The sequence below is a fragment of the Mastigoproctus giganteus genome, chromosome 3 (assembly GCF_048544385.1).
Source record: "Mastigoproctus giganteus isolate SK-2022 chromosome 3, ASM4854438v1, whole genome shotgun sequence".
In the NCBI taxonomy this organism is placed as follows: Eukaryota; Metazoa; Arthropoda; class Arachnida; order Uropygi; family Thelyphonidae; genus Mastigoproctus; species Mastigoproctus giganteus.
Window position 1 is genome coordinate 126,809,583 of NC_143577.1, and position 23,540 is coordinate 126,833,122.

The 23,540-nt window shown below is 41.2% G+C and overlaps 1 protein-coding gene across 5 annotated transcripts in view; it reads left to right on the forward strand.

Moving 5' to 3' along the window:
• The window catches only part of LOC150088262 (acetyl-CoA acetyltransferase, mitochondrial-like), a 670,540-nt gene that overhangs the window by 224,474 nt on the left and 422,526 nt on the right, over window positions 1–23,540 (forward strand). For all 5 annotated transcript variants that reach the window (XM_090369428.1, XM_090369427.1, XM_090369425.1 and 2 more), the window contains one exon: window positions 13,816–13,908. In XM_090369428.1, the coding sequence (XP_090225554.1) occupies window positions 13,816–13,908 (93 nt within the window). The remainder of the gene's footprint in view (window positions 1–13,815; window positions 13,909–23,540) is intronic.

The following is a 23,540-nucleotide window of genomic DNA, read 5'->3' on the forward strand; positions in this document are numbered from 1 at the left end:
TTTTCACAGACAAATAGAGTATACCCGAAATTGCCATCATGGTTCTTCCCAGGACTTCATACAACATACTTAATACCAGGGCATGGCCCCTTCAATGCAAAGCTCGCTGGCTTCAGACTCACAGAAAACCCACATTGCAGTTGTGGAGAGATAGAAGACTGGAACCATCTTACGTTTGACTGTCCCATCTACGAAGACCTAAGATGTATTCTGATTACAAAAGTGAGATATCTTCCACGAGGACAAGAATTTCTCTTCCTTCAAACGGAAGAAGATTATAAAGCATTGTCACGATTCGCCCAGGACCTCTTTGTGAGAAGGGTGCAAATTCCCATACACTGAGGAAAAGAGAAAATGCCACCTGACCATGACAACCCAAAGACAAAACATATCACCAACCAGCATTTCTCCTCTTTAAACAAAAGAAAATTAAAACTGAAAACTTGATGACAGACTTCAAGTTATCGTCTTTAAACATGGTCTTGTCCTAGGAATGACCCACAACCCTAGAAGTTGACATATCTTTAGAAGAAGTAGAACTTAAATAGCGACCTACTATGGACTTGACCTCATTGCAGCTCTGCTGCCAATGCCACAGGAGATTCTGTACTTGTGCTCTCTTGCACAGTACTTTATTTACACTTCCCTGGGGAAGGTAGAAGATGGTTTCACTGTCTCTTCCCCTCCTCACCCTCCTTTTCCTCCTGGTGGGACATGGGCCTGCCCCATTGACCACAGGGGTCACCACTTCTATCGACTCCTTACTTCCTGTTTCCTCCCACCAGCCTTCAATCTTTCCTCTACTCTGTTCACTTTCACAGTGTAACGCCACACAGGCTAAATTTAAATTTAAAACTTTGACCTGGGGTTGCCTTTCTTATTGCCTCCATATTTCTGACTTTCCCCCCCTGTCTTCAGTCTCCCTCGTACTCTGCCTAAACACCAGGGAACACCCCCATACAATGTCAAAATTTAAAAAAAAAAAATTGTCAAAATTCCAACTGCATACGAAAACCCCTTTCAGCGACTACTTCCCAATACCATTAAATTATTATTATTTTTTTATTTTTAAATTAATTTTTTTTTTTTTAGGCCCTTGCGACTGAAATCTCAGGAAATGGCAGGTCCTGCCATAGTAAATATCTAAATCTGGTGTACCTGACCTGCCTCCACGAGGCATAGTGTGGACAATGTTGGGCCCCACCAAGGGTCTAGCGACTAAATGGCCAGAAGAACAATGATACACAACACTACACTTACAAAATCCATACACTTTTAAATTTCTGGCCTTTACAGCGAACTGTTACACCTACAATGAAAGCAACGCGAAGTGGGGGAAACCCCTGGTGCCGTTAGACACGAACACACTATACACTATACTATGTCAGTGTAGTACCACAGAGTTGATATGTTACTCTGGAATTACTGCTTCCCATATGTAGTATTTTACATTTGTCACTGTTTGCCACCTCTCAGCCCAACTGCTCAACTTTTCTAGATCCTGTTGCAGCAGCAGCATGCTGTCATTAGTGTCCTTTACAGCCCTGCCAACCTTCACGTCTTCAAACTTGGACATTAAGCTTGATATACCATCATCAATATCATTTATAAATACAGAAAACAACACTGAACCCTGAGGGACTCCACTAATAACATTAGTCCACGAAGAGCAGTGTCCATTGATTACCACTCGGTCTCTTCCCACTCAACCATCCCTTTATGCATAGCAGCAATTTGCTTCCAATTTGTTCAGCAGTCTTCCATGTGCAAGAGTATCAAAAACCTTTCTAAGATCCTAATATATGATATCAAAGTTATTCTCTGCATCCAGTTCCTTTGTGACCACATCATAGTATCCAATCAAATTGGTCAGGCAAGACTTTCCCTTAACAAAACCATGCTGTGTCCGAGCTATAACCGAAGTCTTGGCTAGGTGATCCTGCAGTGCTTCTTTCACCAGTGCCTCCATTAATTTTCCTGGAACAGAAGTTAAACTAACAGGTCTATAATTAGTTGTGTCAGTCTTTGATCCTCCTTTGTGAATTGGAGTCACATTTGCACATCTCCAGTCCATGGGTACCTCCCCTGAGTCCAAAGAAGCTCTCATAATTATGCTAAGGGTTTGCTTACTTCCTTTGCTGCCTCCTTTAATATAACTGGATAGATCCATCCACCCCAGGTGCCTTTTTTATGTTTATCTTCAATTTTTCCTCCACTTTCCTCTCAGTTATTACAAAATCATCTATTTCACTGCCAGAGTTCAATTCTCCTCTGGCATTCCCCTCCCTAAATAACCCCTCATGCGTGAATGTAGAAGCAAAATACTCATTTAGTTTGTTAGCCATCTGAGCAGTATCATTAACAGTTGAATCATCAATATCCTGTGGACCAATCTGATTCATCCCTTTCCTTCTAGAGTTTACGTAGGTAAAGAACTCTGCTGTTTTTCTTTGCATCCTTTGCAAAGATTTCTCATAATCTACCTTTGCCTGCCTAATCTTCTTTGTGACTTGGTTACAGACCAGCTTATGTCTATCATAAGCTTCCATGTCACCCATTAATTTATATGTGAAGTCGACCGGGCTAGCCAGATGGATAAAATGCCTGCCTGGCAACCCAAAGGTCGCGGGTTTGAATCCCGCCTCGGGCAATGCAAAAACTTTGGGAGGTGCATTATGGCCACAGAAGCCGATGCGCTAACAAAAAAAAAAAAAAAAAAAAAAATGTATCTGTATCCCATATGAGACGTATAGCATTTACATGCCACATGTCTAATTAGTTCATCTGACATTCATTTAGGCCTAAACCTTCAACAATATTTCTTAGTTGGTATGTAAAGTCTAGTAGCTTCCAAGATTAATTCTTTGAATACTTCCCATTTTGTTGGTCCCATCAGTTGGTCCCACCATATAGATTTTAAATACTGTCTCAGATCACCGTAGTCTCCTTTACGAAAGCAAAAACCCTTTCCTTTACCCTGATGGTAGTTACTTCTTTGAGTAAATCCCTCTTCAGCACACTGCTACCTAGTGGTTCCTTTATCTACAGATTCTTAATGCATGAAGAAACACTACTGATAATCAGATCAAGAGTATTACTCCCTCTAGTTGCCTCCTGAACATGCTGCTGTAGAAAACAATCATCCAATAAATCCAAAACAATCAACACTAGCAAAAAAACCTTGCTAGTGTGCGAGTGACCAAACCACAAATTCCAGTCAATATCTGGGAAATTAAAATCCTCCATTATAAGACTCTCTGATTTACTGGCCCAATCTATTTCCCTGTACAGTTTCTTATTATACTCATCAGAGACATTAGGCCTACAACACTCCTACTCAAATTTTGATCTCCCAATGCTTATGTCACACAAACTGACTTGACTCTGCACTATCCAGCGATGTCGACTGGCTTCGCTTCCTTGAATTTTATGTGTTTCTTAACTAATAGCATAACTCCTCCTCCTCCCTTCCTATCCTGTTTATTCTGCCTGTACACATTGTACTTCCCTAATTTCAGTTCTGCATTCCTTAAATCTGTGTGACACCACGTCTCGGATATCCGAAGAATATCTGCCTTTGATGTTTTGATCAAATTTATTTACCAAACTCCTAGCATTGGTGTATAGGCAAGTATACATGCACCTGTTCCTATTCTTAGGGTGGAAGCCTCCATAGTCAAGTGGCCAGGAGCAACAGTGAGTAGCACACGCTTCTTGATTAGACTGGGGTTTGAGCCCGTAACCACCAAATACAGAGGATGCGGAAAGGTCAGGTAATGACCACAGCATATTCCCGTAGCAATATGGCCTTAGTTGCTAATGTTCCTAAAAACCAAATAACAACTATTCTTATCTACCTTAACACAACCCATGTGTTTTCTTGTACCGCAATGACTCCCAGCAGTCTCTGAAATACCCTGCATCTTGTTTTCCAGGCTGATGCTCATTCCAATAGAAGCAGTGCAAGAATCACTGTCACCTCTGCCAGTGGCTACTGTTAATCTATTAGTTCGTGTATCCCCCCCCAAGTTATCAGTTTTCCAACCCACCTAACTCTGCCTTGGTAGTATAAGGCAAAAATCTCATCCCTGTTGAACCGGTCTTTCCTGTTAACAAGCACAGAATAGGCTGAGAAAAATTCCCCCTGAGCCTTGCACAATCTCTCCAGGGCCGAATTGAACGACAAGGCTCTCATCATATACTCCTTCCTATTATGTCTGAGCAGACGAGTGCCTCGACCTCATGGACAAACGGAAACAGGCAAAGTTGGTCGACTTTGAACGGCACCGGCAGCTAAACCGAGAAGTCCAACAGAGGATGGCAGCGGAAAGAGAAGCATACTGGAACCAAGTGGCAGACAATCTTGAAGTGCCGGCATCCAAGAACGAGTACCGCACTCTCTACCGCACCCTCAGATGTCTGAGTGGAAAGACCAAATTGACTAGTGACAACATCAAGAATGCTGATGTGACCTTCGTGCAATCACCGTCCGAACGCCTGCAACAGTGAAGTGAATTCTTCAAAGCATTGTATAATCACGATCCACCTCAGGGACCGCCAGAAGCCGCACTATCGATCAATCCCCCTGAAGTCTCCATGGTCGATGTTGAGCCTACAGTAGAAGAAATGAAAGCAGCCATTCAATCCCTAAAGAATGGCAGGGCACCAGGAGTGGACCAAGTCACCACAGAAGCGATCAAAGCCGGGGGAGATGTACTGCTTTGCTGACTACACTCACTCCTCAAAACCATCTGGTGCACTGAACAAATTCTGCTAACATGGAGGAAAGCCATTATCGTACCAATCCACAAGAAAGGTGATAACCGGGATTGCAAGAACTACCGTGGCATCAGCCTCCTTTCCATCATCGGAAAGGTCTTTATGAAGATTATCCAGTCAAGGCTGCAAAAACATCGTGAGCAAACCAGTCGAGAAGAACAGGCGGGATTTAGACCCGGCGAGGATGCTATGATCAAATCTTTGCCATCCGTCAGCTGATGGAGGAGAGGATCCGGTGTGGACAGCGAACCATCATTGTTTTCATTGACTTTGTCTGCTTTCGACTGTGTCCATTGGCCTGCCTTATGGAAACTACTAGAGGTCGAACATGTACCTCGAAAAGTCATCACATTCCTCCAAACTGCATACAGCGGTTTAACCAGCCAGGTGCGCATCCAGAACGATTTATCTGAGGAATTCACCATCCAAACTGGAGTCCGCCAAGGGGATGTAGCCTCCCTGTTGCTTTTCAACATCGTGGTCGACGCCATTATGAGGCAAGCATTCAGAAACAGACGAGGCATACAGTATGACAAGGATCACTATGTGACTGACCTGATGTTTGCCGATGATAGTGCTATCTTTGCTGGTAACGACTCTACATCCTCTACGACATTGCCCGCATTGCCCGGCCATACGGTTTGAAGATCAATGCTGATAAGACAAAGGTGCTGACAACAGATGGGTCGCAAGCCACCATCTATCTCGAAGGCGTCCAGATCGAGCAAGTGCAGGACTTTAAATACCTTGGGTCGCTGGTCCAGGAGAAGAAAGTTGCATCCACCATGGAAACCCACAGGAGAATTGGACAGGCAGCCACTGCTTTCGCCTCGCTCAAATGGTGTCTGTGGAAGAGGATGAACATTTCCTCAAAGACTAAAATCCGACTCTTCCGGACTTTGATCCTGCCCATTCTCCTTTATAGATCAGAAATATGGATTTGTCTCAAGCTAGATTTAAACAAACTTCAGGTATTCCAAATGCGATGCCTGCGGCAGATTTTGGGCATCTCACTTCGTGACCGCATCACTAATGATACCATCCGCACCAGATGCCAACAGCAACCAACCATTGCCGACCAAATCCAGAAGTGAAAGCTTAGATGGTTTGGCCACGTTATGTAGAATGGGCATGAACAGAATACCATCTACACTCCTTTGGAGACAACGACCCACCCAATGGAGCATCCAACGGACTGCGCATAGGAAAACGTGGGCCAAGCAAGTGGAAAATGACTTGAAGAGCCGACGTCTTGACGTTAACCAGGCCAGGACTGACACCATGGATCGTAAAGTATGGAAGAACATCACAGAGCAAGTCCGAAATCCTGCGGCACCTACAGCAGCATACTGGTTGCGTGGCCAACCCTCCCCCCCCCCAGCTGCCAGCTAAGGACCAAGAAGATGTCTGGGCAGAATTACAGACACTTTTAAATTCAACCCTAACTCACGACTTTTTTTTCACCATTGACTTGTACTTGTTAAGTAATTTCACCGGTCTCCTACTCTTAATATGACTAGTGCCAACGTGTACAACAATATCACCCTTTGTGCCTTTAAAATATGATATCTGCTCTACAACGTCATCCATCTTTGCCCTTGGCAGACATAACCTGGTCCTGTTTCATCCATTCTTCCTTTTTGCACTATGTTCCCCGTTTCCCTGACAATAGAGTCACCTACAACAACTAGTTCCTGTGGGGCCATTGCATTGTGCCTTGGGGGTTGCCGCTGTGTTGCATGATGATCAAGTGGAAGCTCTGCCGTTGATGTGGCCAACTGTGAGCTTGATCCGCCCCTCAATTTAGTTCCTTTGAGGGCATCCACCCTGTCCTTCAAGCTCTCATATAGGCCCATAACAACGCTGAGTTGTTGCCTCATTTCCTCACACTCCTTACATCACACACACACACACACACACACACACACACACACACACACACACACACACACACACACACACACACACACACACATATCCCCCCCTGGCAATATCATGTCCTGTACCTGATTGCTCCACAAACATCAAGCAAGCAGTGCATTTTAAAAGGCTGTGATTCAGAGGGCAACTGCCCCCCTTAGCACTCCCATTAGCTTGAGCCTTTTGCTTTGCTGCTGTGGTCTGGGTCATGATTTCGATTCAATTTCAATAAAATTTCAATTCCAATACAAAATTAACCCTAAACTTGTATCCCAATGCTGTTATAAATAGCATTATCATTAGTAGAGGCATGCAAGAAAGCAAGCTTATGCAGCATCAGCCAAAAAAAAAAAAAAAAAAAAAAAAACCACTTCCACTTCACCCCTCTGTTCGTTCAAAATACCTGTCGAGCTGAGCCTTAAACTTATTTAAGCTATCAACTTCCACGACAAGGGATGGAAGTCTGTTCCACCAACCAACCACCCGCTGGCTAAAGGCAAATATCCGCACGTCTATCCTACATATGTCTTTCCTCAATTTGAATTTATTCCCTCTCAGGTGATTATTCTGGCGAGATTAAGAATCCCATCAGCATTGAGCATGCTGAAACCATTCAAGGCTTTATACACCTCTATCAGATCACCTCGCTGGTGCCTAGTCTCCAGACACTGTAATTTGCAAAACTTAAGCCTTTCTTCGTAAGAGCACCCCTTTGTTCCATTCACTAATCTTGTTGCCCTTCTTTGTACTCGTTCCAGCAGCTCTACATCCGTCTTGAAATGAGGCCTCCAGACCTGTATACAGTACTCTAGGTGTGGCCTGACCATTGCCTTATACAAGGGAATAATCACCTCCTTATCCCTGCTAGAAAAATTCCTATATATCATTGACAATACACCATGAGCTACTCTTGAAGCCCATCTGCACTGCTCAGAGAACTTCATATCTGCCTGCACAATCACCCCCAGGTCCCTTTCATTCTAGGCGCTTCCGTAGCCAGGTGGGAAGGAGCAGCAGTTCGTAGCACACGCTTCTTGATTAGACCGGGGTTCGAGCCCGTCACCACCAAATACGGAGGATGCGGAAAGGTCTGGGAATGACCACATCATATCCCGGAGCAATATGGCCATATTTGCTAATGCTCCTAAAAACCAAATAACAAACAAACAAACCTTTCATTCTCTACCACTGTGAATGTAGTACCACAGAGTTGATACGTTGCTCTGGGGTTGCTGTTTCCCATGTGTAGTACTTTACATTTGTCAATGTTAAACTTCATTTGCCACCTCTCAGCCCATGTGCTCAACCTTTCCAGATCCTGTTGCAGCAGCATAGTGTCAGTAGTGTCCTTGACAACCCTGCCTACCTTTGTATCGTCTGCAAAGTTCGACATTAAGCTTGATATACCATCATCTATATCACTTATGAATACAGAAAACAATAATGGACCCAACACTGAGCCCTGAGGGACTCCACTAATAACATTAGTCCACGACGAGCAGTGTCCATTGATTACCACACTCTGTCTTCTCCCCCCCCCCCCCCTCAGCCACCCCTTGTAATAACACTCTATATTTATATATATATTTTTCGGTTTCGAGTATTATCTCCGAGTTCCGTATCAAGTTATGTATTAATTAATTATGTTACATTTGAAAAGTCTAAGTTGTATATGTATTTAGTTAAAGTACAATTTAATTGACAATGAAGTTTAACAAGATTAATAAATTTTACTGATTAATTGATAATATTATATACTATACTATACTAAGCTAACTATATCTAGTTCGGGATATAACGTATCGTATAACAATGGCGGCAAGTTACGAATGGTAAATCTATGGACAATTAAGTATTAGTTAAGTTCCAAAATCTTGCTGTCTGAATTCAGAACAAACCAAGGATCTTGACTAGGTCTATACACTACTTATAGAAAATAATTTAATATAACATTTGTCAATTCAGCAGCTAAATATAGCAAAAAAAATGTTCATCGGAGCTGCAAAACTTGTAAAACACGTGGATTGGATACTCTTACCAATACTACGTAATAACCTACAAAATCTCTCTCCAAGTTAAAATATAAATTAAGTATCATAACTAGGAATATAAAACTACTCTAGAAAATAAGTTAATATGCAAATGCAATAAGATCGAGTTTATTACCCGTTTATAATTAGATGCATGAACAGAAAAGCCCAATAAACCGAAAGTGCCAATTGTTCTTATTGTTTTTCAGTTGTGACCTCGAGAAACGTGCTTTAGAAAGATATCACAGAGGCGTTCAAAATTGATTCTTATAACGGAAACATGTGATAACAATGAAAGGGTAGTGAAATTTCCATTATAAAAATGACCTTTTAAAGTGATAAATAGCTTAGTAATATAGCAAAATTTTCAACTTCCAAGAACTTGGAATGAATTTCCAAAAAAAAAAAAAAACCCCAGTGTTATTGGGTTCACATTATGATATTTTCACGATACAGTCAGTCCTGAATAGCACAATAGTTGTGTTCCTAGAAACCCTCATGCATTGCAAAATTGTGCAATATAAACAACAGGCCCTATGGAAAAAATAGGGTTAGGTGCCTAGTAACCAAAACATTACCAAACACAATAAATAATCATAATAAAATACTTACGTATTTCCTTTTTCTCTCTGAATCTGTAGTGTCTTCACTAGGATGCTTCCTGTTCACACCTTTTAAGAATTTTACTCATTTTTAGGGAATAAAGCGCAATTACAAAATGAGGAGGCACACTTGATACACATAAACAAAGCTGTGCATGTGTAGCAACTGAATAAACAACACTATAAAGGCAGAGACACACTATTAACACCTCACTAGCTCATATTTCTAGGGGTTACTACCATAAAACAATAAAAAACAATTTCCAGTTGTGTTTCTGTTAGTGGAATCTGTTATAAACTGGTAGTAAACTAGATATAATTGCATTTGCGATAATACCGTTAGCTGGAATTGTGTGGGTTTTACGTTATTATGTTGAAATGTGTTTCCCCTTCACTGATATAAAAACAAATACTATACATTTTCAGAATCTTCTCTTCATTCCTACGTTGCGTTCAGTTGGGGGTGATTCCACGTTCGACTGCCGTTTCTTGTAAACACAAAGGTGAATCGTGCATAAGCGAATTCGGTTCGTGTTATATACGATATTGTTCCCCTATTTATAAATCGTGTATGATTGAATTCGTGTAGTATAAACATGTGTTATACGAGGACTGACTGTACCTCAATTTATTCCTATGGGTTGCAGAATACGTTTTCACGAATTTTTTAAGTTTGCACCGGCCGGCAAAATCTTACGTAAAGTCTAATTTCTGTAAGTCAATAAATCGGGGAGTTCCTGTATACAAAACTGACCTGCAAGCAAGTGCAATCCAAAGAATACATTAACAGCTGTATCAAAAACAATTTGGCCTTCCTAAAGGACAGTTCCAAACTCTACTTACTACTGGGTTAAATGTAAGCGCGATCTATTCACTATGATTAGATAGCTCGGTAAACTACAATGTTCTTGACTCTGAGTGCCAATGAAATCGGTTGGCCCTGCTTAATTCAGCTATGGTACAAGTTACAAAAAAAGGGGTGCGATATTAGTGAGGATGCCCAAAGCATATGCAAGCGATGAACTTTGCGCAGAAAGCAACACTGGTGAACGAAGATTGTAACTTGTGGGATATATTTCAAGATTGTGGATGTAACTACGAACATATTGCAAAATTGACCGTTTGGTCAATTTTGCGTGGTCAAATTTTTTAACGCATAGAATTTCAACATTGCATTAGTTTTACACACGTGCACATTTTGCTGTGGCTAAATAATGCTCCCAAAGATCCTTTAGGCTAGAACAATGATGATGATGCCTTTCCCAGTGATTGAAAAGTTAGTGTCTATCTCTGCTGGCGAGGCTTCAGGGAGCATCAAGCTTCAAACTCACAAACATACAAATATATTCACGTTTCAAGAAAATAATGCCAAATAAATGACAGATGTGTCAATTTGAAGAACCATTCATGCCTTGTTGCATGAATTGTGCTTCAAAGCGATTGTGTCGCAAAATAGTCATTTCCGGTATGGTTACCAAATCGATAAACCGGAAATGGCATCAACTGATATCATTTCCCTCATTCGTTCGTTTCCCTTGGGATTCACTATCACAATTTCGAGACATGTAGTTTCTGTGGCTCAAAATCATGACGAAATTTAGTGGGTGCTGCCAAAGATGTTTTCACATTTAAAAAAAAAAAAAAAAAAAAAAAACCTTGTTTTTTTGTCATTTGGCACTCCTAATAATAATATTGCATTTCTAATAAAGGTTTATATTTGAATAGCATAATTTCAGTGCTTGTTATTTTTGTAAACATCATTTTTTTTTTTAGAATAGCCAGTGATGTGTTATTAAACAGAACCACAGGGAAGCAACAGACTTTAAAATGCAGTTATGGAATTTTTTTTATGACATACATAGAGTATCTGCTACAGCACATAATTGAAGAAAAGCCTGAACACTATTCAGGAAGTGCAGAACACATTTGAGTTCCCGCTGAAATCAGTTCTCTTAAAAGAGCCTTCCAGTTTTTTAAGAGTTGTTGGGTATGGATGTGTGTAGTAATAACAGCAAGAGGTGACGGGCTCCCACATGCAGTGCAGGCTGATGGTGGCATCTGATGCTCTAGGTTATTCTGTCTTCTAATACATGTAGAAATATATTAATGGCAGAATTGTATTGTACCATCATTGTATAGGGCTAGCCCTATTCCTCCTCTTCCCTGATGGTGATGCTGTTTTTCCAGCTGAGCAATGCATAACACACTATCATTCAGAAAAACCATGTTACTTGAAAGGGTATTTCAAGTAACTCTACACAAATGGCCACCATTTCCCTGATTTGAACTCAATGCACATAATTGGAAGACAATGTCATGTAACCGCCCCACCTCAATATACTACAGTTAGTTATGGGATGCTATACAGACAGCATTGCAATGTACACCAATGAGCTAAAACATTATGACCACCTACCTAATATGATGTTGGTTCTCCACCTGCAGCCAAAACAGCTCGTAGCCGGCAAGGCATGGATGCTACAAGATTTCTAAATGTGTCTTGTGGTATCTGGTACCAACATCTAACCAGCAGATCCTTTAACTCCTGTAAAGTTGGAGGTTGAGACTCTGCAAATCAGATTTGCTGTCCAACACAAACTATAGCTGCTCGATGGAATTAATGTCTGGGGAATTTGGAGGCCAGGGCAATACCTGGAAATCTTCCTCATGTTTCACGAACCAGTCTTGAACAATCTAGGCAGTGTGGCATGGTGCATTATCCTGCTGAAAGACAGCACTGCCAAAGGGGAAGACCGTTACCACAAAAGGGTGTACCTGGTCAGCAATGATGTTTATGTTGGTGGTAGACATCAGAGTGCCCGACACATGGATGACTGGACCCAGGGTATCCCAGAAGAACATCGCCAAAGCATTACAATGCTGCCACTGGCTTGATTTCATCCTGGTGCATCCAGGTGCCATCACTTCCCCAGGTTAAAAACGCACACATTCCCGGCCATCAACATGGTGCAACAGGAAACGTGATTTATCAGACCAGACAACCTTCTCCCCAAAACTCAAGGTCAAGTTTCGACGCTCGTGTGCTCATTGTAGGTGCTATTGCCAGTGAACTGTGGTTAGCATGGGCACTCGAAGTGGCCTGTGGTTACGCAGCCCCATTTTCAGCAGGGTTCGATTTACTGTGTTGTTGCTATTTGGTTTTTAGGAGCATTAGCAACGAAGGCCATATTGCTCCGTGGATATGCAGTGGTCATTCCCTGACCTTTCTGCATCCTCCGTATTTGGTGGTCACGGGCTCGAACCCTGGTCTAATCAAGAAGCATGTGCTACGCACTGCAGCTCCTGCCACCTGGCTGCGGAGACGGCGATGTACTGTGTGTTGTGACACATTACTCCCATTACTAGCATTCCAATTACCAGCGAGTTGCACCACAGTCTCCCTTCTGTTGCCGCATACCATCTGGGAGAGCCTTCACTCACCTCGAGCATCAGTGAGTCGTGGTCGTCCAATGCCTCGCTGGTGGTTCTTGGGTTTTCCCTCCTTGGACCACTTTCGGTAGGTACTGAAAGTGGTAGGTACTAACCACAGCTGACCGTGAGCATCCCACCAGCCGTGCCATTTTGGATATGGCACGGCTGGTGGGATGCTCACCCATTCGTCTGGCCATTACAATGTGGCCTTTCTCAAACTTGCTTAAGTCCGCTGCCTTTCCCATCTGAAGAACAAGAGTAACACTGAGTAACTTAACGGAGCTCAGTATCAGGCGGTTTTTATACCGTGTCCCGACCTGCACACGTGCCATAGTTCAACTGCAGTTGCTTCGATTTGCATAATGACTCGCTGGTCATAATGTTAGCATTAACATTAGTAGAGGCATATTATGCAAGAAAGCAAGCTTATGCAGCATCAGCCAAAAAAAAAAAACACACCCACTGCTACTTCACCCCTCTGTTCGTTCGAAATACCTGTCCAGCTGAGCCTTAAATTTATTTAGGCTATCAATTTCCACGACAAGGGATGGAAGTCTGTTCCACCAACCAACTACCTGCTGGCTAAAGGCAAATGTTTTGGCTCATCGGTGTATATCCGTGCCAAGATGAGGGGAAAGCTGTCTGTGAGCTCATATAGGCTTGATTTGATTTTAGGTATATCATCTATTACACATATATCCTTTCTGTTCATGTGTTCTCTCTCTCCATTTCTCATTTGTCATTCAAATTAACAAAGACTGGTTCCTTTGAAATTGAATCACAGTTTTTAAACCTATGATTCATATTTCTCATCAATTTCAGTATTTTGGTTAAATAATTATATTACTCACTTTTGTATTTATATTTTAAATGTTTTGGCGAATTATTGGTATGTCAAATATCAAATATAGGTAAATCATATTTCACATATAAAATATTTCTTTACCAACAGGTTTTTGAAACCAATTGGGTGACATAATTTTGTGTGCATCTGTGTTTGCTATTTGGTTATACATTTGAATTATATTGATGATTTATCATTTTAATTTTAGGAAGTTATTGTTGCAGGAGGTATGGAAAGTATGTCAAATACCCCTTATTACCTAACCAGAGGCGAAACTCCTTATGGAGGTGTAACACTTCAGGTATTTAATTTTATTAGTTTTTTTTTCCCTCATAATAAATGTGAATTTTCTTTATGCAGTTCTTAATTTTGTGCATTTGTCTCTTTCCCCCCCTTCCCTCTCCTTTCCCATTGTATTATCCAGCTATTAATAATGAGTATAAACACTCATTATTAATAACTTGGCCATATGCACCAGGGGTGCTCACATTTGGTGTGTATGGGCTTGGCACACCCAGGGTCCTGAGCTGGATATCATCATTCTTCTTTTTCTTGGTGATTTCCTTCTACTTCTCTCTCTCTCTCTCTCTCTCTCTCAGGGTAACTAGGGAATTTTTTTTTAGCTGGTGCAGCATAAGCCTCAGGCTTCCTTGCACCATATGGTTAATAATAATAATAATAAATATACTTCCCATAATGGTTATCTTTGGTATAAGACTATAACTCCCTGTCTTTACCCTGCTTCTTCTTCCTGCAGGTCTACGTGTACAATGATCAGCGGCAATCATTCCGAATTTTTAGTACTCACATTTAACAAATTGTATGAAACCTTTCTCATCCCTTAAAGATTTTCATAGCTTGAGATTTTATGCCAAAAAACATGGAAACAGAGCACTGAAACAATTCCAGAATTAGAAAAGAGCAAATACTTTTTTTTCGTAAGCATATTGCAAAATGACCACAACTGGAAGGAAAGGTGGAATTTTTTATAACAGAAAAAATGGAATTTCTGTGTCTGCAAAATTAATCATAGTCAAAACAAGTATATTAACTGCTACATATTGTATCATCACTGATTTTGTTGGGGCAACTTGGTATTAGAGATTTATAAAGAATCATGGCTAAAGCATGTGTTTCCAAATTCCGTGCTGTAAAATCTGTGTGGTGTGTGATAGCTGGAAGCAAAGGTATAATGAGAGTGGGAATAATCTACAGACCAGAATATTGTGAAGCTAAGATGACTGCTTCTACATATAAGTGGACCTGGCGAGCAAGGGTGACTGTATTATTATGAATGATTTCGATTTGCCCCTAATTGGCTGGAGGAAAAGTCACTATAGGGATCAATATTTTAAAATCATCTAGTTGATTTGTATCAGCATTTTAGAAGTAGTACTATGGGCAAGAATATTCTAGAGGTGATCATCATCCACAAACCAGATTATATTAGTATTAGCAATGGCCACATGGTGCAAGGAAGCCTATGGCTTATGCTGCACCAGCCAAAAAAAAAAATAATAATAAAATAAAATAAAATAACAAAAACAAAAAATAAATAAAATAATAAGAATAAAATAATAATAATAAAAAAAAAAAAAGAGAAAAGGAAGTAGACAACCTATGTGTAGGTAATTATTCAGCTGACCTTTGAATTTCCCCTGTCAGCCTCTGCCACTAATGTAGGTCTTATTTCAGTAATTTTTAACTCGCTGGCTAAAATAAAACTTCCTGCAATCCAATCTAAAATTCCTCCCTTGTAAATTGAAATTATGGCCCCTTGTTCTAGAATAATTTATAACTATGAAAATTTTGTCCTTATTCATTTTGCATATACCTCTCAGAGCCTTAAACGTCTCCTAGTTTCCAAGCTCTGCAGCCCAATGTTCGAAGTCTTTCCTCATATGGACATCCTTTTTCCCATCTCACCAGGCAAGTTACCTGTCTTTGGACAGGTAACTTGCTTGGTGAGATCGTAAAAATTAAGAGTAGGAGACCGGCAGAATTACTTAACAAGTACAGGTCAGTGTTGAAAAAAAAGCCGTCAGTTAGGGTTGAATTTGAAAGTGTCTCTGCCCAGACACGATGGGAGGGAGTATATGATTGAGGGCCATGGAGAGATTGTGCAAGGCTCAAGGGGTAGAATTTTTCTCAGCCTGGTCTGTGCTTGTTAACAGGAGAGACTGCTTCTATAGGGATGGGATACACTTAAATAGAAAGGGTGCAAGAATATTTGCTGATGCTATCGAGGCAGTGTTAGGTGGGTCGGAAAACTGCTAGCTTGGGGGGGGATACACAGACTAATAGATTAACAGTAGCTGCTGGCAGAGGTGAAAGTGATTCTTGCACTGCTTCTACTGAAATGTAATTGAGCAGCAGCCTGGAAAGCAAGGCAATGGGGATTTCCAGGACTGCTGATAGTCATAGTGGAACAAGTAAATACATAGGCTGTGTTCGGGTAACTAAGAGTAGAAAGACGTGCATGTATACTTGCATGTACACCAATGCTTGGCGTCGTAGCCGAGTGGGCAGGAGTGGGAGTGCAGTAGCACACGCTGTTTGAGTAGACCGGGGTTCAAGCCCCTGACTGCTGAATACGGTCGATCTGCCAACCAGCATTGGACCAGCGTGGCAGATTATGGTCCATCCCCTCAGCATGAATTGTTGAGGAAGCTACCATCCTGCAGTGGGTTGATAATGGCTGCACTTTACTTTACTTTTTACACCAATGCTAGGAGTACAGCTAATAAATTTGATGAGCTTGAAGTGCTAGTCAAGACATCAAAGGCAGATATTGTTGAGATATCAGAGACATGGTCATTGAGATTGTCACAGACATTCTCTCAGATATGCCAGACAAGCTTTACTTGGGTGACACTCAAGTCAAGTGGACCCAATTTCGGCGAAGTCTGGACGGTCTGTGACAGCCAAATCCTCTGCACCTTCACGATGGTGGGACTGTTAGTAATCCTGAGTATAACCTCCATGCACAAGTACATGGTGGGTGACCACCAGGTGTGAACCAACGTAAGCAGGGGTCGAGGTGTGGCGCCCACACCACATATAGGAACGCCGCCCCTCTATGTTACCAGGCAGTACTAGATGGTAGATGACTCTCATAAACCTGTGAAATACCACCACTTTGCTTATTGGAGGCTTGAAGTGGTGAAACCCATGTTTAGTCTCTAGAGCTAAGTTCCAGTCAACCCTTCCCTATCTCTTCCATCATGCAGTATGATTGATGACTTTTGAGGTTATGATGAACGTCGTGGCGAGATCCAATATTCCTTACATTTCGAGGGTACAGCTCTAAAACGGTGTTCTCAGGGCAGCCGCTAGTTAGTACACCGGATTGAACCTTTTTGGTAACTCTCTAGGAGGCTTCCGGATCAGCTAGTGTATAATCTTGCTACCTCTACTCTGCCAGATAGTGACTGGAGGGAGTCCGAGTAGTGTGTATGCAGGGAGCATTGTCGCGGCCATGTTATGTCAAGGATCTGGGTATATTCTTACCACATGTACGCCATATCCAAAAATTTCGTTACTTTATACAGCATGTCCCACCAACTTTTTCTTACTATTGAATACACCATGAATTGTCAAACTAATAGAGCAAGCTTATCTGCGAAAAGATCTAAACCTCCCAAGGACTTCCTAATTCATTTCACAAATATACATGGTCTCAATTCTAATCTCAACGATGTCCATTTCCACTTGCAGTCTGCCAAACCCCATGTACTTTTTCTGACAGAATCTCAGTTATCGGTTGATTCAACTACTGCTCATCTCAAATGCCCAAATTATTCGCTGTATGATTCCTTTCGCCTCAAAGGTGGTACTTGTGCATATGTACGTTCTGATATTCCCTGTCAGAGACTTGGCAATTAGGAATCTCCTCTCTTTGATATTCTCTGGCTTAAAATCTCTCTACCTCATTGTGTCAAATTCATCTGTTGTCTCTACCGTTCTCCCAACTCCACTAATCACTTGGAGCTCTTTGACTTCCTCTCTTTGCAACTTGACTTTCTCCAGTCCAACTTTCCTAACAGTGAGGTAATTTTCCTTGGTGATTTTAATGTTCACAACTCCAGCTGGCTTCCGTTTTCTAGTCACGCCGACCCTGCAGGTCAAGATGCTGAGGCTTTTGCAATTACTAATGACCTAGCACAGATTTTTTAATTTACCTACAAGAATATCAGACAATCCTAATCATACAGCCAATACGCTTGATCTTTTTCTCACAAACAACCCTTCTAAGTACATGGTTGAAGTGAGAGGTCCTTTAGGCACTTCAGATCACAACTTAGTGATTGTCTCTTCTCCAATGGAACCTTTATCTCACGGCTATTCCCAACCTCGTGTTGGTTGGCATTACAAGAATGCAAAATGGGATGACCTGCGAGACTTCTTTTCTTCTTTTTCTTGGTCGGATTACTGTTTCAATACTTCTGATGTCAATGTTTGCTCAGATCGTGTCAGTGAAATTATTCTTGCAGGAATGGAATCCTTTATCCCACACTCCACTTTAAAATCTCGTCCTTTATCTAAACCTTGGTTTTCCAATAAATGTGCTAAGGCTGTCCAAGAGAAGAATGTTGCATATCGTAATTGGCTTGCTTCTAATTCTTCCGTTTCATTTTCTGCCTACACCAAAGCTTGCAACAATTGTAAAGCAGTTATTAATCAGTCCAAACTAGAGTTTGAACAGGCTAAGAGTAGAAAACTTCCTTCTTGCCCTAATGGTAGCCGAGCATTCTGGTCTCTTGCCAAAGCTATTGGCCGCAACTTTTGCCCATCTCTGCTCCCACCTCTGTCCAAACCAGATGGTTCTGTTGTCACTTCAGCCAAGGATAAAGCTGACCTGCTAGCATCCCATTTTTCTTCCAGCTCATGTATTAATGATCTTGGTAAAACACCTCCCACCATTCCCAACACACTCCATTCAGTGCCTCCTGTGGTCTTCCGTCAAAAGGATATCAGAAGGATTTTGATGAATCTTGATGCTAAAAAAGCTCCAGGTCCTGATGGTATTTCTCCACTTGTTCTCAAAACCTGTGCTCCTGAAATTACTCCTATTCTTTGCCACCTTTTTTCACTTTTTATTCCAAAGGTGTTTTTCCTTCTGCTTGGAAATTTGCTCATATCCAGCTGGTTCCTAAAAAGGGTGACAAATCCCTCCCATCCAATTATCGTCCCATTGCAATTACTTCTACTCTTTCTAAAGTCAGGGAGAAATCAATTAACTGCCAACTCTTAAACTACCTAGAAACCTTCTGTCTGATCAACGATCGCCAGTATGGATTCCGTCAGTGTCGATCCACTGGTGATATTCTGGCTTATGTTACCCATTTATGGACTAATTCAATGGAAAGGTTTGGTGAAACACAAGGAGTTGCTCTTGACATCTCAAAGGATTTTGATCGTGTTTGGCATAAAGGTCTTCTAAACAAGCTTCCATCTTATGGTTTGCCAACTATTTTTAGTACTTAGTTATCCAGTTTTCTCTCTGATCGCTCACTGAGGGTGATGGTAGATGGCTCTCTGTCTTCTAACTTCTCCACTAATGCCGGTGTCCCCCAAGGTTCAGTTCTTTCCCCTGTCTCTTTTCCTCTTGTATATTAATGACCTTCTTCCATTGACTGGAAATCCTATCCATAGTTTTGCCGATGATAGCACATTGCATTCAACTTTACATTTTGAGAAACCTTGTCCTGCTCAATCAGCTTCATCTTCTCGAAAATCTGCTACCAATTCCTTAAATGCCGATCTTCAGGTAATTCTCCCGTGGGGCAAAGACAACTTAGTTGATTTCAACCCTTCTAAAATCAGTCTTGTCTGTTGTCTCGCAAAAAGGATTCTTCTGCTCCTATGCTTATCTTTAGTGACACTCCGATTTCTAGGCAAAACGATATATCTCTTTTGGGGATTACCCTGACTTCTAATCTCTCTTGGCACAAGTACATTACAAATTTTGCTTCCTCTGCATCTAAAAAACTTGGTTTTCTCTTTCAGTCTCGGCGTTACTTTTCTTCCAAACAGCTGCTCACTCTGTATAAATCGCAAATCCGCCCTGCCATGGAATATTGTTCCCACATCTGGGGTGGTGCCCCCAAAACCTCTCTCAGGCTTCTTGATTCCATTCAGAAGAGGACAGTTAGGTTAATTAATGATTTATCTCTAACAGAGTCTCTCCACTCGCTCTCTCAAAGACGCATTGTTTTTGCTCCATGCCTCTTCTACAGATATTTCCACGGGCACTGTTCTTCTGAATTGGCTTTTTTAATTAATTCCCACTCTTTCTTTCAAAACAGTCCGAATACGTTCTGCCACCAGCCAACATCCATTTACTGTCCAACTTCAAACCCACAGCCAACTTTTCATCTTCCTCATTTATTCATTCATCTGCCGTTTTCTGGAACAACCTTCCTTCATACGTATTTCCTGAAAATTACAATCTTATTGAAGTTCAAGTCCAATGTCAACAAATATCTTCTTTTGTCTTCTCAACCTCCAACCCAAGCGCAGTACTAAGTACTATAGGTTCTAATACCTCTCGTGTTTGGGGTTCACATAAAAAAAAAAAAAAAAAAAAAAGATATGGTGTCACACAGACATAAGCATTGCAGACTTGGAATTTTGGGAGTACAATGTGTACAGAAAGGATAGACAGTAGAGGAGGGGTTATGCTGTTAGTTAAGAATCACATAAAATCTAAGGAAGTGCATCCAATTGATGTGGGTGGACAATGCAATGTTGTTGTGACATAAGCATTGAGAAAGGAAAAATAAGAGTAGGTGTGCGTTATAGGCCAATTCAATCTGATGAGTATAATAGCAATTGTGCAGAGAAATAGTGGGCCAGTAAATCAGAGTGTCTTATAATGGGGGATTTTAATTTATCAGAGATTGACTGGAATTTGTGGGTTGGTCACTCACACACTAGCAAGGCTTTTGTGGATTTATTGGATGATTGCTTCCTGCAGCAGCATGTTCGGGAGGCAACTAGAGGGAGTAATACTCTCGATCTGGTTATCAGTAGTGATTCTTCATGCAATAAGAATCTGCAGATAAACGAACAACTAGGTAGCAGTGATCACAGTGTGCTGAAGCAGAATTTATTCAAAGAGGTAACTACCATCAGGAGTAAAGGGAAGGGTTTTTGCTTTCATAAAGGTGAGTACAGTGGTCTGAGACAGTATTTAAATTCTATATGGCGGTACCAACTGATGATGTTATCAACAGTAAATTCAAATTGTGAAGCATTCAAAGAATTAATCTTGGAAGCTACTAGGCTTTTCATACTAACAAAGATATATTGTTCAAGATTTAGGCTTAAACGGATATGAGATGAACTAATTAGACATGTGGCAGAGAAGAAAAATGCATGGGATACACATAAATTAACAGGTGACCCAGAATCCTATGACAGATATAAACTGACCTGTAACCAAGTCACACAGGAGATTAGGTAGGCAAAGGCAGATTACGAGAAATCTTTGGCTAAGGATGCAAAGAAAAACAGGAAAGAGTTCTTTACTTATGTAAACTCTAGAAGGAATGGAATGAATCAGATTGGTCCACTTGATATCGAGGGTTCAACTGTTGATGATCCTGCACAGGTATCTAACAAACTAAATTAATTTTTGCCTCTACATTCACACATGATGAGTTACTCAGGGAGGAGAATGCCAGAGGTGTATTAAACTCTGGCAGTAAGCTAGATAATCTTGTAATAACTGAGAGTGAAGTGTTGAAGATAAACATAAGAAAGGCACCTGGGGTGGATGGAATCTATTCAGTTATATTAAAGGAGGCAGCTAAGGAAGTAAGGAAACCCTTAGCCATAATTATGAGAGCTTCCTTGGACTCAAGGAAGCTCTCATAAACCCATGAACTGGAGGAGTTGTGCATCCCTATTCAAAAAGGAGGATCAAAGGGAGACACAGGTAATTACAGACCTGTTAGTTTAACTTCTGTTCCAGGGAAATTAATGGAGGCACTAGTTAAGGAAGCATTGCACTATCATCTAGACAAGCCTTCAGTTATGACTCAAACAAAGCATGTGTTTGTTAAGGGAAAGTCTTGTCCGACCGCTTTGATTTGATACTACAATATAGTCACAAGGGACTGGATGCAAAGAATAATTCTGATATCTTATATTTGGATCTTAGAAAGGCTTTTGATACTGTTACAACCGGAAGACTGCTGCACAAATTGGAGCAGTGTGGTATTGGAGGGAAATTGCTGCTATGGATAATGGGTTGGTTGAGTGGAAGAAGACAGAAAGTTGGTAATCAATGGACACTGCTGTTCATGGACTAATGTTATTAGTGGAGTCCCCCATTTTTGTACCGCAACTGTGTGGTACTAAAATGACAGTGGTAGAGAGTGAAAAGGACCTGGGGGTAATTGTGCAGGCAGATGTGAAGTTTTCTGAGCAATGCACAGTATCTGCAAGAATAGCTCATGGTGTCTTGTCAATAAAATACAGGAATTTTTCTAGTAGGGATAATCACATCCTTATGCATTGCCTGCCACACCTTGAGTACTGTATACAGGTCTTGAGGTCTCATTTTAAGAAGGATGTAGAGCTGTTGGAATGAGTAGCTCTGAACACCATGGGCAACAAGATTAGAGAATGGACAAAGGGTTGCTCTTACAAAGAAAGGCTTAAGTTTTGCAAATTACAGTGTCTGGAGACTGTAATTCAATCTCACTCAATCAGATCACCTCACAGGCACCTGTGAGGTGAACTGATTGAGGTGTACAAAGCCTTGAATGGTTTGAGCATGCTCAATGCTGATGGGATTCTTCCTCTTGCTCAGAATAATCGCCTGAGAGGGCATAAATTCAAATTGAGGAAAGACAGTTGTAGGATAGATGTGCGGAAGTTTGCCTTTAGCCAGCGGGTGGTTAATTGGCGGAACAAACTTCCATCTGTTGTAGAAGTAGATAGGGCGCTTCCATAGCCAGGTTGGCAGGAGCAGCAGTGCATAACACACGCTTCTTGATTAGACCGGGGTTCAAGTCCTTGACCACCAAATACGGAGGATGCGGAAAGGTCAGGGAATGACCACCACATATCCTCAGAGCAATATGGCCTTAGTTGCTAATGCTCCTAAAAACCAAATAACAACAAAAACAGAAGTTGATAGCTTAAACAGATTCAAGGCAGAACTAGACAAACATTTGGAGCGAGTGGATGGGTGAAATGAGAAGAGTGTGTTTTTTTTTTTTTGCTGATGCAAAAAAAACTTGCTTTCTTGCATCATATGCCCTTGCTGATGCCGATGCTAATAGTATTATAAGCATTCAAGGCTTCTGTGATTAATGTTTTAAAGGTATACCCTATTTCAATTGTATTCGCTCTGTGTACGATATCTACCCAGTTAAAAGAGGCCAAATAGCACTTTAAGGCATTGTAATTTCCTTTTCTGAAATTATAACCAATTTTTTGCCTTTAATTGTCGTCCACCGTAGAACTCAGTGATCACTTCCTGCTACTGGTTCTTGTACTGTCAGTTCTATTACGTCATCTGGTTCATGGGTGACGATGAGATCTAGAATATTCTTTTCTCTAGTTCTTTCCCTGACATGTTGATACAAATAGCAATCGTCTAGTTGATTTAAAAATTTTGTCCCCCAAGTTGAGTTTCCTTCCCATTTGCTCCATTCCATTCCATTTGAGGTAAATTAAAATCACCCATAATAAAACATTGACGCTTATTTGTCCATTTGCATGTAGAGGCTCTCATCATAATCTTCACAATCACCTGGCCTGTAGATTACTCCCACTGTCATAATACCTTTGCTTCCAACTATCTCACACCATACAGATTCTATACTAGCATGCGAAATGTCTGATCTGGGAAAGCTTTTGTCGCACTTAGGCTGCTTTTGATAAGATGCATGCCCCCACCATTCCTTCCTAAATACA